This window comes from Emys orbicularis, chromosome 7 (assembly GCF_028017835.1).
Source record: "Emys orbicularis isolate rEmyOrb1 chromosome 7, rEmyOrb1.hap1, whole genome shotgun sequence".
Lineage (NCBI taxonomy): Eukaryota > Metazoa > Chordata > Testudines > Emydidae > Emys > Emys orbicularis.
The window spans coordinates 22,476,361-22,493,861 of NC_088689.1; the positions used below are offsets into that span (position 1 = coordinate 22,476,361).

Genomic DNA, 17,501 nt, shown 5'->3' on the forward strand with positions numbered 1-17,501 from the left:
ACCCCTTTATATATCTTTTGCATAAGGCGGGAATCCTTTGTCCCTCTCTAGGTTCCCACCCCTTCCTTCTCAATGGAAAGACACCAGGTTAAAGATGGATTCCAGTTCAGGTGACATGATCACATGTCACTGCAAGACTTCATTGCCCACTTGCCAGCACACACGTATACAGGAAGACTTACAGGTAAACACAGCCATCTGCAGACAATTGTCCTGGTTAATGGGAGTCATCAAGATTCCAAACCACCATTAATGGCCCACACTTTGCATAATTACAATAGGCCCTCAGAGTTATATTTCATATTTCTAGTTTCAGATACAAGAGTGGTACATTTATACAAATAGGATGATCACACTCAGTAGATTATAAGCTTTGTAATGATACCTTACAAGAGACCTTTTGCATGAAGCATATTCCAGTTACATTATATTCACTCATTAGCATATTTTTATAAAATCATATAGACTGCAATGTCACAACCTTCGTTTCCTTTCTTAAGGCTTGGAAGGTCTGGAAATCTGGAGCTTTTATGCGAATTATATCTTGCCCAAATTTGCATATTTGAGGATGGTGCAGTATCTCATTTGTGTAATATTCCCCTTCACTGTCAACCCCATCATTTTCCCCCCAAGCCATCAACTCCTATCAATCCTCCTCTTCCAAGTAATCCATCAGTTCCCTTGAGGTTTTCCCCAGTCTCTCCTCCTGTATCTGTCTTCCATATCCCCTACCCCGCCCTAAGTATTCCTCCAGCCCTTCTTTTTTCTGGTTCCCCCTACCTTCCCCTTTCCCTTGAGTTAGGTGTTCCCCCATCTCTTTCTCTGTCTTCTTCTTGAGGTTTCCTATCCATCTTCTGTTTGATTTCTCCCTTGGGCTTTTCCCAGGTTTCTCCCTTTCTAAGGCTTCCCCTTCCACTCTTGAGTATGCTTGTTTCCTCCCCTCCCCCCTGCCTTTTTGCCCTTCTCTCCCCCGGCTGAAGTACTTTTTCCCCCTGAATGCTAGAGGGACCTAAGGCACTGTTTGTTTTTCTTCCCTGTGGGTTGGTTATATGCTGGAAAGGGACAGACTGCTAAGGTTTCCTACCTGACTCCCTGGTCTGGGTTGCAGCCTGCTGCTCCTTTTGCTGGCCACCATCTGCAAAGCTGCCTTTATTTGTGTTGCTGAGCAGTAGTTCAACATCTGCTCAATCGGTATGCAGGGAGAGATGAGTGAAGAGCACAGAGCCTCTGAGCTGATTTCAGGCTCATTTGCATGGCCTCCCAAGAAGCTGCCTGAAAAATAGGAGATTCAGGCAGCCAACCAAGAACCCAAGAGAGGGAATCTGAAGTATACCAGGGAAATTTTTTCCTCACAATGCTCCTCTCATGGTGGATTTGATTTAAATAAAATTTCATGATTTAAATCACTAGTCAGGAAGACTCAGTTTAATCATAAAATTTCTACATATGGATTTCTACATAAAAGTGCATTCTTGTTGGTTATTATAACCTTAATACATATTCTTCACAACTCAGAGATAGATGACCCCCAAACTGGGTCTCTTTTATGACCTGCTGCCATTATACGTTTTCCCTTCTAGTGAGAGAATGCTATGGTAGATCTCAAATCAATGAAGACTACACTCAGAAAGACCTCAAGACTTCTGGAATTTGCTGCTCAAACAGTTTCACTTCTGTTTCTACTGCCTGTCCCTATCCTCTCACATTTATCTCCAGACTTCTTCTCCTTGTCCAGATCTATTCCACCCCCCAACAATCTTCTATTCATTGAACTTTTTGAAACTTTGCACTTTTAAAGAGAGGTAAGGGATTGACTCTGTGTACACAAATTTGCAGAGGGACAATAGAGTTGAGGTCTGTTATTTCTCACCTCTATATATTATTTTTATTTAAAAACATTTTTGCTGTTAACAAGCATGTTATCTCTGGAGACACAAATCCACAGTTTGAGAAGTGCAAAATTAAGCATCTCTGATGGTATCTTCTAGACTTAGCACTGAGTCCCATTGGGTAGATAGAAAGATTAACCTAAATAATCTATACGGAAGCCTCTGGAACCCCATAAGATTGGGTCCCTAATCCATGAACTATTTGAACTCATTTACAAAACTTTTCTTAAACATTACATGAATATATTGTCTCATACTATAGAATTAGAATTTATAATCCCTATTCCATAATGATATCTTTGAGCTATAATGTATCTTAAAACCCCTATGTAAAGATAGTTTTAATTTTCCTCAAAAAGCATTTTATCAAAAAAATCTGATTTAAATAAAAAAAAATCTGTTTTTTTTTTAAATCATTGATTTTTATCCACTCTCGCCCCTCTACAGGAGTGGTATGTCTCTTCACTACCCATAATGCAGGGTTGTGACTAAATAGCACACTCTATCCCTAATAGAACTGTGAAGCGTCTTCTAAAGAAGTAAAGTGAAATGTAGGAAGTAAGATATGTGAATTAAATCTGACTCACCAAAATGCTGTTATGTCTTTTCTCCTTTATCTTTATCAAGGGTTACCATACTCAAAAAATAAAAAAAGAGGACACTCCACGGGGCCCTGGCCCCACCCCTTTCCCACCCCCGGCCCCGCCCCAACTCCGCCCCTTCCCCGCCCCTTCCCCAAAGTCCCCGCCCTAACTCCCCCTCCTCCCTCCCAGCCACGCGAAAAGGGCTGCCCGAGCGCTACCGGCTTCACAGTTTGCCGGGCAGCCCCCAGACCCTGCACCCCCAGCCGGCGCTTCCCCAGCGCAGCTGGAGCCCGGGAGGGGAAGCGCCCAGCCGGGGGCGCAGGGTCTGGAGGCTGCCTGGCAAACCGTGAAGCCGGTAGTGCTCGGGCTTCGGGCAGCCCCCATGCCTCCGGACCCTGCGCCCCCGGCCGGGCACTTCCCCTCCCGGGCTCCGGCTGTTGTGCTCCTCCCCTGACTCTTCAGCTCTGTTTAAGAGCCGAGCTGCCCGAGCGCTCCGGCTTCAGGCAGCCCCCTTGCCTCCAGACCCTGCGCCGCTGGAGCAGAGCAGCTGGAGCCCGGGAGGGGAAGTGCCTGGCCGGCGGCTGGGGTCCGGAGGCAAGGGGGCTGCCCGAAGCCGGAGGGCTCGGGCAGCTCGGCTCTTAAACAGAGCCGAAGAGTCAGGGGAGGAGCAGAGCAGCCGCGGGAGGGGAAGTGCCCGGCCGGTATTTTCCCGGACATGTTCGGCTTTTTGGTAATTCCCCCCGGACGGGGGTTTGATTACCAAAAAGCCGGACATGTCCGGGAAAAACCGGACGTATGGTAACCCTACTTTATCTTTATCTTCTTTTAATTTCTCCATTTTCTTTCTAATTTTTTCTTATTCTCTCTTGTTTACTTGGCTCCTTTTCTTTCATGGTAAACTGTTTTAGCAGCTACAACAGCATCACTCCAATCTCTTTGCTTTTGTTTGGTCTTCCTGATGCAATGGCTGACTTTGGAGTCTTGTTGAATGACTTGTGGAACTTTTCAAATATAGATGCACTGCCCTAAAAAATACCACCCTTGGGCTACCTAGCTAATAAGAACTTCAAACACTATAAACATTGCAGAATTAAGATTTAAAGTAATATGCCAAATTCTATAATTTTTATTGAAGCCGGTTCTCAGGCAAATAAAATAAGCATATTCTGGCAATTGAAAACTGTTAACAAATGTCTTGTACAAGCAAGTTAAGTCATCAACTCTGTAGCTATCTTGTAAAATCTGAAAGGATGACAACTGCAGTATCTTCACACTAACCCTCCACATTTTCTTTCTTTAAATACTTCCACACTCTCTAATTAGAATGATTTTAATCTTGCTTTGAGTCAGTACTGCATTTTAACAACATGTAGTTTCCTAAAATGCAGAGCCATACAGGTTCTAGAAAATATGCAGTCTGAAGCTTTTTAAACTGAAATGTGGCTAACCACTAGTTGTTTGTTTTGCAACAGGATTTGACTCAGTTGGCATGCTGTCATCAGGTGCCTATCCAATAATCAAATCAAAATCTTCCACTTTTTGAAGTTTACTTCCACAACACAGGCTTTACATGCAATGCCCTTTTTCATCCTTGCCCTTACTTTTTCAGAGTGCAACCAGACATTTCAAAGGTTAGTTAATTTTCATGGGAGAGACCTGCAACACTTTGTGCTGGACCTAGAGTCTGAGCAATCAAATCTATTTGCTGTGTTCTTCTCGTTTTCTTTCATATGACCTGGTTAGGTAGCAACAACTACAACTACAGCTGTGTTCTCTGTAAATAGGAAAGGGATCATTCCGCATTCAAAAGAAGGTTGTTATTTTTTTGGTTCATTAATGCCCATGTTCATCATTAGAGTAACACAAAAAGTGTGGCATATGGATTAGAAATCTGGTCTTTACCAATTACCACAGGAACTAGTGTGTTTTAGAGATGGCCCATTGAAACTGGGCACATTTATGGGCACGAGGAACAATACATTTGATTTGTTTAGGAAATACCATTTTACAACTGGCTTTTGTTATGAGAGAAGATATCTAGAACAGCTGTTACTCTAGTTCTGGGTGGTGTTTGGTTCTTATTTTATTTTGACAAATGGGCTGTAGGAAGATATCTTTGAATAAAGGTAGGCTGATCATGGTCCAAACCCTAGACAGGAGGGAGTCATGGTCGGACACAGCAGTTTTGCCCTTCAAGAAAGAATTAAGAGAGAACTGGAAGCCAGATCTCTCCCAATCACCACAGCATTCAAGGGATTGTACTATGTTGACTGAGCAGTAGAGTAGTTTAATCTCTAACATGATAGTTCCCAGATATAGGTTCACCTCCAATACAGAAGTATATAAAGGGATTAGTCTTCCACTAAAATAATTGATTTTTAAAAATGGTAATGAAAAAAGACAGATTAGTAATGAGCATACTGTATTGTGAGAATGATGCCAGTGAGTATAACCACACTTCAAGAGTCACCTCTTAAATAAAAACAGCTATGTAACAGTGATACAGATTCTTTTGTTTAATTTAGTAATCTAGAAAATATCCAAAAGTGGTACTGAAAAATATGAAAGCTAATCATTTATTTGCAGCATTTCAATACTTGGCAACACCACTAGAATGAATTTCTGAACTGTTTTGCAAATACTTTCCTATTTTGTTTTCTACAGGAGAGCCGATGAGCGGAGAGCAACTTCATCGAGCTGTCAGTATGAATGATGTAGAGGCAGTTCTTAAAATTCTTCAGGGAGGGTGAGAAAATATTCAGATTATAAAATATCTATAAAGTGTTACAGTGGACATGAAATCATGTAAACTGCATGATGCTATTGTGTTTTGTTTCAATGAGTTAGTTTTCCCATGTCCTAAAAATTAGACTGCACATTTTATGATAAAGTGACAAATTACAAATTTGCTTTCTGTGTTATATCATTTTACAAATGGAATATGCCATTTGGTTTTGATCACTCTTCCTTAAAAAGTGTATATAAGAAATAGATGGGATCCAAATACACCTCTCCCCCGATATAACGCGGTCCTCGGGAGCCAAAAATCCCTACCGCATTATAGATGAAACCCCGTTATATCGGGGTAGTGGCGGCAGGGCTCCAGCTGTGATTTAAAGGGCCTGGGGCTCCCCGCAGCAGCCGGAGCCCCAGGCCCTTTAAATCGCCGGCCGAGCTCTGCTGCCGCAGCTCCGGGGTAGCAGCAGCAGGGCTCCAGCAGTGATTTATAGGGCCCGGGGCTCCCCGCAGCAACCGGAGCCCCGGGCTCTTTAAATTGCCTCCCGAACCCTGCTGCCGGAGCCCTGGGGGTAGCAGCGGCAGAGCTCCAGCGGTGATTTAAAGGGCCCGGGGCTCCCTGCAGCAGCCGGAGCCCTGGGCCCTTTAAAGCGCCACCCAAGCCCCGCTGCCGGAGCCCCGGGGTTACTGTGCTATATGCAAACCCGTGTTATATCGGGTCGCGTTATATCGGGGTAAAGGTGTACGGGCAATGGGAATGATCAGAAGCATGGGAACACTTCCATGTGAAATGAAATTGAAGAAACTGGGAGTGTTTATTTTACAGAGTTCACAAATAAGGCAGAGGGGATATCATAAAAGGGTACAAAATAAAGAAAATGGGCACCTATATTCACCCCTTCTCATAACACAAGAAAAAGGGGACTTCTGATGAAACAGAAAGGTAGAGCAGGGGTTCTCAAACTTCATTGCACCATGACCCCCTTCTGACAACAAAAATTACTACATGACCCCAGGAGGGGGACCGTGGGCCATAGTTTGCCCACCTCTGATCTAGAACGAAGACTGTCACCTCCTCCCCATACTAGATGGTGGATGGATTGTGGCTTTCGCCTGGTAAGTAGGGAATGGCCCCCATGGGGTGAGATGTGGTGGAGCCAGGGCACTCTTTCTGCTCACTGCACTCCTCACATGCATAGCGGGGACCGTAGGTGTTTATCACTCTCTACTTAGCGCCTGATAAACTTGGTTTGTTTTAGGTGGTTTTAGTAATTAGCTGTTTAAAGTGCTGTACCACTTCTGGCAGGTGTGCAGGGTAGAAAGTATAGGATGCATCAGCAGGAGCAAGTTTTTTTGGGAAAACCGAGAGATAAGGCCAGAATGTGGTGGCCTGAACCTACTATATCTGACAGAGCAAGGGAAAGGCTTCATGTGTTGCACAGATTGAGGTACATCTTATCTGTATCCTGCGTGAAGACCGGGTGATGGGCTCCCATTCCAGGATTTAGCTCCACAGCTCTTTGCATGTGCAGAGATACCATCCCTGTTTAGCAGCCCAGTGTGAGTAAAGGAATGCATTCTACTTCACCCTGATCAACCTGATCCATCCTCCCCCTATGATAGGCATGTCTCTCTTGTCTATTCGTCATAATTGACCACAAATGTCATAGAATATCATAATCATAGAGATGCACACAGACTCATTGAGTTATTTATGTAAAAGTATATATCTTAATCACTCAGCAAGTTACTATCCCATTCAGTTGCAGTCAGTAACATGCAATTTCTAGTTGCTTTCATTTGTATAATAGACTAGTATCCTAGTTAAGTCAACAGGGTTAGAATAAGGTTGTTGTGAAACTTTGTCCAATTTTCCTGATTTTTTTTCAAATGTTTATTAGAATATTCTATTTATTATTTGACTTCCATTATATTTCCAACCTCAACTCTGACATGGTGAAATTATTTTTTCCCTAAAAATATGATTTTACCTAGGCAGCTATAATTTTTTAAGTAGCTTATTTTTTTTTGAAAAATGAAACTTGAAAAATATTTGTCAATGAATTTCTATGGAAAAAACAATAAAAAACAAACTGTAATAATAGAAGTCAGCAAGAATAGTAGTCAGAATTTTTGATAAAATGATTAATGGTTTTTACTTTCACACTGTTGGCAAAATTAATAAGTGATTACAATGCTTTGAATGTATAAGACAATCTTTAGAAATATGTTGTGGAAAGATTTATAGTTGTCTCTGGAAAATATTTGAAATACACTAGTTTGTAACATTTTCTTTTCTCCTCCTGTAAGACATGTGAAGGTGGATGTTCCTGATAAACTAGGCTTTACTGCTCTGATGGTTGCTTCGCAGAAAGGATATGATAGGTATTACTGTTTTTCTTTTACCTCTTTGTTGTGCATGATAGATTTTTTACACTTTTCTACTATATTGGAGCACAATAATAGATGGTCAGTTTAGGAAAAGTACAATAGAATATTATTGATGTTTTTTTTTTCATAATATAAAGGCAACTTTGACAATTTATAAAGTTAATCCAGAGTGTTTATTTTATTCTTCTATGTATTTATTGTTGAAAATCAAAAAAGTCCTTTTTAGGATATATATTTTTTTACTATCAGTAATAGACTGTGTGCAAAACTAAGTTTTTATTTACTCTTTCAGAGTTTCTATTTTAATGAGAAATGTTAGTTTACTGGGCATTGTTCTTGATGAAAATATTTTATGTTATATAGGCTTGCGAAAATATTGGTACAGAATGGAACAGATGTAAATCAGAAGAATGGAAGTGGAAAGGACAGGTACTGCATGGATATATTGTTTCACCAGAGATTTTGGGGAACTGTTATTATGCATTACCGCATCAATATTTTTTTCATTTCTGGAAACTGATATTCAGATTCTAGTTTTGGTCACAACTGAAAATGAGTTTTATTGATTTAATCTTAGTCTCCATTTGACCACATCATAAAATTACTATGGAGTTCAGTAAACTGGGAATCTTTGTTCAGGAAGAATACAGGACTTCATTAGGAAAGAGAATAGTAGATCAGGAGTCAGCTGCATTAGCAGAGGTCTGAAGAGGAAGTTTACACAGTATTTACTCTCATTGCGTGGCTCTAATCTCTAAATTCACTCATTTGTAAAGAAAAGAGACAAATAAAAATATCTTCAAGGAACAACCCGCTCTTCAAATAAACACTAGAACAGACTGTAGTAAGATAAGAGAAGTGGCCGATAGATATGATAGATATGTAGTTGTTAGGCACCGTATGCTGTTCTGTATTAGAGCCTCTATACAAAATTCATATTCAGCTGAAAGTTGATCCCATCTAGTGATTCTTTGGTGGCTCCTATGTGAGATGAATTTGGTGTGTGTCTGCTCCCACATCACAAACTCACCGCAATGCTTTATAATAATGGGCAGACTCAAGAGAGAGACTGATAAGTGCATGGGCTATGGAGGCTGCTGCTGCCCTGGAGATAAACAGAACGTATCATTTACCAGAACTATCATGACAGTGCCTTTCGTCATCACTAATTTCGCACACAATTTTTAAAAACAAGTTTATGGTAATAAGTGAATTTTAAATATGCAAATTAGTCAATTAATTGATTTGCATAAGGCGGTGCCTCCTAAAATCTAGTTAAGCTTGCTAGGTCTCTCTTTTTCTCCTGGATCTTGTCTTTATCTGTGCCACTATCTTGATGCTGTCTGGGTTCCTTCTAGTCTGGCCTCACGGTGTTCTACACAAACGTCTTCCTTTGAACTTGAACTCCCCAGTGATTTCCTTCTGGTATATTCTTTACTGTGCCTGTCCCCTCGCTTGCAGCTGTCACCCTACTTCTTCTCTGATGAGACTGCTACCAATCTGCTGGGATCCCTTACAGCTGTCACCCCTGAAGCATTCAGGTAGCCCAGTCCATTTGTAGCTACTTGAGTTTCTAGTGTAGCCACTCTGATTTCCCCATTGCATTCTTAGCTTCAGGCAGCCCTTTCTGGCAGTTCTGTTATCCTGCTTGTCCTCTCCACTCATAACTAGGCTACTCTGTTTGGTACTTAGTAAATCAGACCATGAGAGGTAGAGTTACCTGGTTCCATACGTGATCCAAAAGACAAATGCTCCCAGTGATGAACCTTTTCAAGTGTCCCAGGATATTTGTCCATCTGCTTCTCTATTTGTCAGATCACGAATCTGTTTCCCTGCCCCCTTGGATGATCAATGGGCCAGTTATGGCTTTCTGGGGTTGTAGTATGCACACATACGTGTGTTCTGCCTGGTAATGAACTGGCAGGCTCAATAATTTATATATACTTTCTTATACACAGAGCATCAATATTCAATTAACTTTATTCCACATTCGCCAAAGAAATGTATTTGTCTTGTTTCCTGTGCATTGGTAAAGTGTGTTTTCATCTCTATCCATGCACACATTTGATGCCAGGGTTCGTGGTTTTGAGAAAGACTGAAGACTGTCGGATATCATCTAAGATTAGCAAGTGTATATACACAACACTGTGATAGATATAAATTAGATTCTTTCCAATTTAAAAATAAAGGGAAAACTATGATGATTTGTTACTGATTCATGTTTCTTGTATGATTAACATAGAGCAATTTTATTATGGTTGACAATGAATTTAAGGGCTCAAAAATTAAATGTGTGATTTCATTGTTTGTGTACTTGAATAGCTCCCTTGTGACAGGTGCTGTTCAAAAATAAAATAAGACAGTCCTTGTCCTGATAGTTTACAGTCTAAATAGGGACAATACAGGACAGGTGGGTGTAGAACCAAATTTTGTCAGAGGGAGAAGACAAGGGTAATAGAAACACAAAGTGTGAGTATATTAGCTGAATGTACAGTTTTGTAGCTATATAATTATTTTATTTAAAAGAGATTAGCGAGAAAGAGATATTAATGAATCACTAATGAGACAATTGTTTAGATGTTATCTAGGCAGGTGGCCAGTCAAAACATCATCTTAGCATTATTATTATTGTTATTATTATTATTATTACAGGCTAATCTTGTTTTAATTTTAATACTCAGAATAAAAAACGTATTTATATTTTCGTTTCACCTTAAGGATTCAGTTAAGGCTTTAAGAGCCAGAACTGTGTTAGAGTAGGAAGTGCATCACCTGAGTGATAGCGTTATTGTATGCAGTGTAGTTGTGGCTTTGTCAGTCTCAGGATATTAGAGAGACAAGGTGGGTGAGGTAATATCTTATTAGTAAAAGATATTACCTCACCCACCTTGTGTCTCTGACAGTGTTATTGTTATTAATATTACAGTAGTGCCTGCATGTCCCAGCCAACATCAGGGGCACCATTGCACAGGCGCTGACTTTTCAAAGTGCCAGGGGGAGCGGGGGGGGGGAAGCTCGATCCCTGTCTCCACCCTAGGCCCCGCCCCCACTTCACACATTCCTGCTCCTGCTCCACCCCACCTCTTCCCACCCAGTTTTGCCCACTCTCCCGATCACGCTGCATCCTCGCTCCTCCCCCATCCCTCCCAGCTTCCTGCATGCTGCGAAGCAGCTGTTTGTGGCGGGCGTGAGGCACAGGGAGGGAGCGGGGAGGCGCTGATCCGCGGGGCCCGCCGGCGGTTGGGAGGCACTGTGGGGATGGGGAGGTTCTGGTAGGGGGGTTGCCGGTGAGTGCTCAGCACCCACCTTTTTTTCCCCATGGTTGCTCCAGCACCGGAGCACCCACTGAGTCAGCGCCTATGCCCCATTGTACTAGGTGGTGTTAAAATATAGGAAGACAGTTTCTGCCCTGAAGAGCTTACAATCTAAATAGACAAGACAGACTAAGGGTGAGAGGGGAAATGAGAAACAGAACGGTGAAGTGATTTGCTGAGTGTCACTCACTGAGGCAGTGGTAGAGCAGGGGCTAGAAGCCATATTCCCTAGTCCAGTGCTCCCATCCACTAGATCAGTATTTCACAGTGGGGATCATGAATGGCAGTCAGGGTGATCACGAGGCATTGAAAATTATATTACAATCTAAAGCAAAGAAAAATCTTTTCCCTTGCTCTCTGCACACCCTTACCCTTAAGGTCTAGTATTCTCGGTTAGCTTCTCAAAGATACACAGATTAATAGGATTATTACTGATGCATTTTTTACTGTAACATTTATAGTAAATGCAAAGGAGTTTCAAACATTTTTGACTTTGAATAAGGGGTTGCCAACCTGAGAAGGCTGAGAAACATACTGCCTCTTATGCCAGTGTAGGGGTGGAGAAAGCATAATGGTTCCAGTGTCGCTGTCTGAAGATGAACTCATTAATGGCCATTTCTATTCTGGGGCCTCCACGTGCTTGCCAGCATGCAGGAAGGTGGCATTATGGTGTTCATTACTAGTAGCTCTCTCCTCTGTAGTTGGGTTATGCTGGCTGTAGCATTATGGTTCTCTTCTGTTTTGGAGCACTGAAGGCAGAGTGGGGTGCAGCAGGGGAAGTGAAGGGTCTTCTTGTGCCTTTCTTTCACCCTCTCCCAAGGACAGCTACAGCTTAGCTGTACATTAAATATCAGTAAAGTTGGTGGTTGTCAGCTCAAAATTACTAGTTGACAAGAAAAGGCTGCCCAAATTAAAGTAAGTCAACAATGTAAGAAGAATAATGATGTCCTGTTCTTCCAGCAAAATAATTCTCTTTATGTTACAGCCTAATGTTAGCTTGTTTTGCTGGTCACCTGGATATTATTAAATACCTCAGAGAACAAGGAGCTTCTTGGGAAGTCAGAGATCTGGGAGGTTGTACAGCTTTGCACTGGGCTGTGGATGGAGGACATTGTGAGGTTATTGAATGGATGATTAATGATGGCTGTCAGGTATGGATTTTATCTGTGTGTTCTTAAGAGAAAACAGCATTTTATGGGACATAAAGAGGTTGCCTGATAGCCTGGTGATACTTTGGGAATGTTAGTGCTCGCTAAGTATATATCTGAGCCCCTTGGGATAAAGGAGTGCATCATATTGCTCAATGGATAGTGACTGTGACCATGACATAGGTCCTGAACATCTAGGAATTGTGAAACTGAAGAAAAATGGGGGAAGGTGAGGTCAGAGTTCTGATAAGAACATAGAGAATCTGCTACAGGAGGCTGGGGGAAGTGCTGCCTTTTAATTCTGTTGTTTTTATAAATAAATTACTATACTTTGGTAATTGTTTTGTAGATAGCTAATAGGGAAATAGACAGACCCTGAAGAGCCTAAAATTGAAGGTTTTATAGTTTTAATAAAAATCTGGCATTTTGTTTTGCTCCCAAGCCTCCATGAAACTGGAGACAGGCAGTCTTGCCTACTTTTGATTTCGCACCATCTGGAGACACAATCTTGCATTAGTAAACAAAATGGGATATTCTTAGTAACAGCTCAGCAAATATTAGCAAATTGGTGGATATAATTTAATCAAGCTCTGGTTGAAGACTGCAGGGAGGCTAAATGAAAAGTTAAAGATCTGGAGATAAAGATTGATGGGTATAATGTTATTCTAATTGAGAATACTAGAACTGTAAAGCACCAAGAAATGACCTGTAAAACAAGTTCAGATTAAGAAAAGTCATGTTGATAGAGGCTCCTGCAGGAGTGCAAAGTGAGAGAGAAGGGGATTATGTGCTAGATAGGTCATGAAACCTCACATTATAACTTTATTGTCACATAGCATTCTTAGCCCAGTGAGTAGGGTAGTAGAGGTTACTGATAACTGAAAAATCTGCAAATCTTGGAGTGAAGTTTGATCCTGTTGCATTCCACAATGACTCCACCTAAAGGAAAATGAGTTGTATATTTTCAGGACCTAAACTTGCATATTGCAGTCTGAAAAATATGAATATTGACATAGAAATGGCATGTTTCTATTTTTCAGATTTAAAATAATTTTATCTAGGTTCTTACCATGTTCTTCTTTGGTATACATTTTTTTTTTATTTTACCATAAAAGAATATGGACTTTGAATACTTAATTTATCAGATATCCAGCCATATTCAGGTTTACTACTGGAGCTGTAGTACAAAGGTTCCAGAATCAAGGGGTAGAAAGGAGATTTCTTATTTAAATGATTGGCATACTGCTGAGGTTTTGTTGTAATATTAATTATATGTTTAGGGTGCCTAATGCTTTGCATTTTTGTTATTTTAAATTGCAATAAATAATAAATACATAATGATGTTATGATTCTTTTGGATGAGGAAGAAATCTATTCTCCATGCACAAACTTCAAAGGCCTGAAAACATACAGGAGTCACTTCTAATGTCTACTTTCTTAAAGCAGTTACCATGCAACTTGGGTGCAGAGCAAGGAATACATTGCCTCCTCTTAAAAGGAGCATGTACTCACTGGAGCCTGCAGGAGAAACTTTCTGGGGCTCCAATTAAAATATGTACCCTAAGTACTACTACTAATATCCTCTGGGAGGCCGGCCAGAATTGTAACGCCTATGGGCTTCATCCAGCAAGGAAGGTACTGAGTACTGTAGCCCTGATCCAGCAAAGCTCTTCAGCATATAATTTATTTTAAATATGTGAGTTAGTCCCTTTAGGTTTATGGCACAATTTGATTGCACTCAGAGTGGTTGTGAATTTGTTCAGCAATTGCTCAGCAATGTGAAAAATCCTTGTTTATTTAAATATGGATTTTATTTTTCAAGTATGAGAAATGTCTTTCTTTCTGCAATAGGTAGATACTAAAGATACATGCTTAGAATGGACACCATTGATGAGAGTTTCTGCAGTAACAGGGAATAAGGATGTGGCATCTCTTTTAATTGAAGCAGGAGCAGATGTGAATATGAAAGATAAAGATGGCAAAACACCTTTAATGGTATGCCTTTTTCAATAATCAGTTTAGTTGTGTACTTGCAATTAAGGTCAGGAATTTGACTACAGTTAGAAAATTCTTAACTCAGATGTGCAGTAGGATAGCAGTGGTTATTCATTCAAAAACTACTACTATTCCTCTACTAATACATTATACATTAAAAAAAACTCTTGGTTTGGTTTGTAAAATAACAGTACTTAGTTTGAGTAGACGTCATAGGCTCAAATGTATTTTTATTAGGATGAGTTCTCTGATTCACTCACCCTTTCAGAATTTATCTTTCTGAAGTACTATAGTTATGTATTCTATAAAGATGATAAAATGCTTTCTATATCATGTTATCATTTCAGTCATCACAGAGGAACATAGCCTGTACATTTTAAATCCATAACATTTATAAATACATGTGTGTGATATTTTGATTTTTGCAAGTCTACATATTATCGCAGAGCCCTCTCTGCTGTCTAAAACCCAGATCCTGCCTCAGATTCAGCTAGTGCTGATCTCTGCACTCATTTGGAATCTCACTGAAGCCAGTGGAACTCTGCATGGGCACTGGAGTCCACATTAGCAGATCCCAGTACAAGACTGAGGCCTGTGTAATGTAACATACATACACTAACTTGTGGCAGATAACAGTATTGTAATATAAGACTATGTATTATAGTATTCTAATTATATTGCAGGTGGCAGTATTAAATAACCATGAAGAGTTGATTCAGTTGCTGCTGGATAAAGGAGCAGATGCTACTGTTAAAAATGAGGTAGCTAAAAACAATCATCATATTATAATTTTTTTTTTAAATCTAAAAAAGATTTTGAATATGCCATTGTTTTGTCTTTCAGTATGGCAAAGGTCTTCTAGAAATGGCTAGAGGTTTTCACAGACACGTATGAATAATTATTTTACATATTGATTTCCTGGTTTCTACTGGTTTTGTTTTTTAAAACCCTTCCCTTTCCCTTAATCTTTCTGCTTTTTTTGTTTAGAGCGTGGTCACCTTGTTAGAAGAAAATAAGAGAAAATTAAATGAGAACACCAGTTTTCCTCCACCAGTTCTTGGCTCACAGGCACGTGAGGTAACTAAATAAAAGAAAAGGAGTGCTTTTTCTACCAGTAAGGTGAAAACATGAAGACTGGCCCTCAGTTAAGCCTTAGAATTTGCTTGTTTTACTTTATACTGTTCAGTTGTTACAGATTCTTGGATGCTCATTAAAATGTGTAGCTCAGCTTCTTGAGGATGTTGTCTTGTATCTAAATATATATGTATGTTGTACTGTCATTGTTTCCTAACACTACTTTATATTCTCTTGCATTTAGAGTTAGATGTAAATCAAAATAATGTTTTCATAAATGTAGTTTGTATATCATTCCCCTTCCTATTCTAAGCCCCTCTCAGAGCTCATGACAAAGATTCTTTTTCACATATTTTTTATTATTACTTCCCTCTTCTTCTTTTCCTTTGTGTCCTAGTAACTGTCCCTCTGGCTAGAGAATGTTCAGTAACTCCCACTGATGCCTGTCAGTGTCACTCTTAAAATAGCCAGGAAGTCCCTTCTTTCTCCCCAGGAAATGAGCATCTTGCTTGTGCAGCATGCCCAGACTCAGCCATAGGACTGAAGGACTAAGTTTAAGTCTTAAGGACTGTAATATCCTTCCAGGATAATGTGTTAGGTTAGGAAGGTGTATGTAATAAATAAAGTTGAAAGGTGGATTTCAGGGTGGAAGCTGAGTTGTGACGTTAACTGTAACTATTATCTGATGTAAATAATCAGGGACCTCCTCATACACGGTCTTGCAGCATCAGGGGGCAACTAACACGCATGCACAATCTATCCTGCGGTAGAAACGCAATGAAGTCCAGGCACTTAAGTTTTATCACAAGATAAAGAGCCTTATACCCACTTCAAGGGATTGACCTCACTGAGTTCACTTTGTGGTAAAAGTAAAGTGACTGGTCTTCGCTGTTTTTTTTTTACCTTGGGATAGCTCATGTGTATTAGTTACCCTTTTCAGTAGAGAAGACAAGGCCTATACTGGGGAGGTAAGAGGAAATCGTCACTAAAGGTACAGTCTAATCATCACTAAAGGCACAGTCTAACAGTTTTTTGGAGTTCAAACCTAAAGAATTCCAAAGCATTAATGCAACATTTAACCTGGCCTGGTCACCAAATAATGTTTTATTATTTTAAAAATTGCTTGTAACTCTTGCATTCACAATATAGTGTGCAAGGTATTAGTAAACCCAGAAATGGCTAGTTGGAGTTAAATAGTGATAAGCTTTAAACATTAATAATAAAACTTAAAAATCAACACAATTTTAGTAGCAGCCAATGTAAACTGTACAAATTATGAGATAAATGTTGATTTACTATCAACAGTGAGAAAACAAGTAGCAGAGTTTTATACAATTTGAATGCTTTAAATTTTCACAATGGGAAGACCATTTAAAATGTAATTAAAGTACTCTTAAGTTTGTAGAGGGGAGAGTGCACATCAAGGTTATTTACTGACAATTACCATATTTCATATGGTAATTATAGTTGATGTTTTTTATATAAAACACATCCACATAACTATATTTTGAAAGTCTTCTGCATGCTGTCACTTTTAAAATATACACGGATTGACATTAAAATGTAGATGTTTTCCTTTATCATGATACATTGCAATACTTTCCTTACTACAATGAAATATTACAATGGGGCACATCAGTTCTCTCAGGTGTAAATGTTTACTTTTAAGTGTCAATCATTGTACTTTCTGTCCTGTTGATAATGCTATCATATGTCTTAAAGCATAAACTGCACTTACTTTGTGTTTCTATGTAAAGGTAAATTAAAAGTATGCATCCACAAGAAGTAACTTTCATTTTGTGGAGCGGGATAACCAGTGTTAGACTGGTATTTTTAACCTTTAAAGTACCAAGAATGCCACTGTGGATTTTTTTTTTTTTTTTTTTTTTGCAAAATGATGCCAACATTTCCTATCCTTGATGCTATGTTGTTTTAAGCAGTCCAGTTGCCCAGCAGCACTGCCAATATGGATGCAGTTTACTAAAATTCAAAAAATAAATGTATGCTAAAATTCTATTAATTTGAAAAAAAATAAAATAAACCTCAGTATCTTGCAATTCCTGTAAGAAGAAGATTGCTAACAAAGAGACTGTACTATCAGAAATATTTACCTCATTAAGGAAGAACTTGTTTGTGACTCTTCTTTCCTGTTCAGGTTTTATGCAGAACAGAAGGGGCTTTGGAAGATGCCTGGGGTGGGCAGGCAGGGGAAAATGCAACAGTTCTAGGATTTTCCTCCATTTGTGCTATTTCTTCTAGAAGCCAAATCTTCTTTTTAATCAGAAAAGCATTCCTAGTACTTTCCAGGGCAAAGATAATGTCTGCAGTGAAAATTCTGTTCTCTTAATCCAGCCTTTCAAAAAACTGTAA

At 39.7% G+C, this 17,501-nt stretch overlaps 1 protein-coding gene across 1 annotated transcript in view; it reads left to right on the forward strand.

Annotated features, from left to right (window-relative positions):
* FANK1 (fibronectin type III and ankyrin repeat domains 1) overlaps window positions 1–17,501 on the forward strand; it is a 34,145-nt gene extending 16,644 nt beyond the window's left edge. Inside the window, exons 4-12 of the mRNA XM_065407601.1 lie at window positions 5,138–5,219; window positions 7,520–7,594; window positions 7,964–8,029; window positions 11,900–12,065; window positions 13,914–14,057; window positions 14,741–14,818; window positions 14,901–14,945; window positions 15,045–15,134; window positions 17,391–17,501. Coding sequence (XP_065263673.1) covers window positions 5,138–5,219; window positions 7,520–7,594; window positions 7,964–8,029; window positions 11,900–12,065; window positions 13,914–14,057; window positions 14,741–14,818; window positions 14,901–14,945; window positions 15,045–15,134; window positions 17,391–17,501 — 857 coding nt within the window. The remainder of the gene's footprint in view (window positions 1–5,137; window positions 5,220–7,519; window positions 7,595–7,963; window positions 8,030–11,899; window positions 12,066–13,913; window positions 14,058–14,740; window positions 14,819–14,900; window positions 14,946–15,044; window positions 15,135–17,390) is intronic.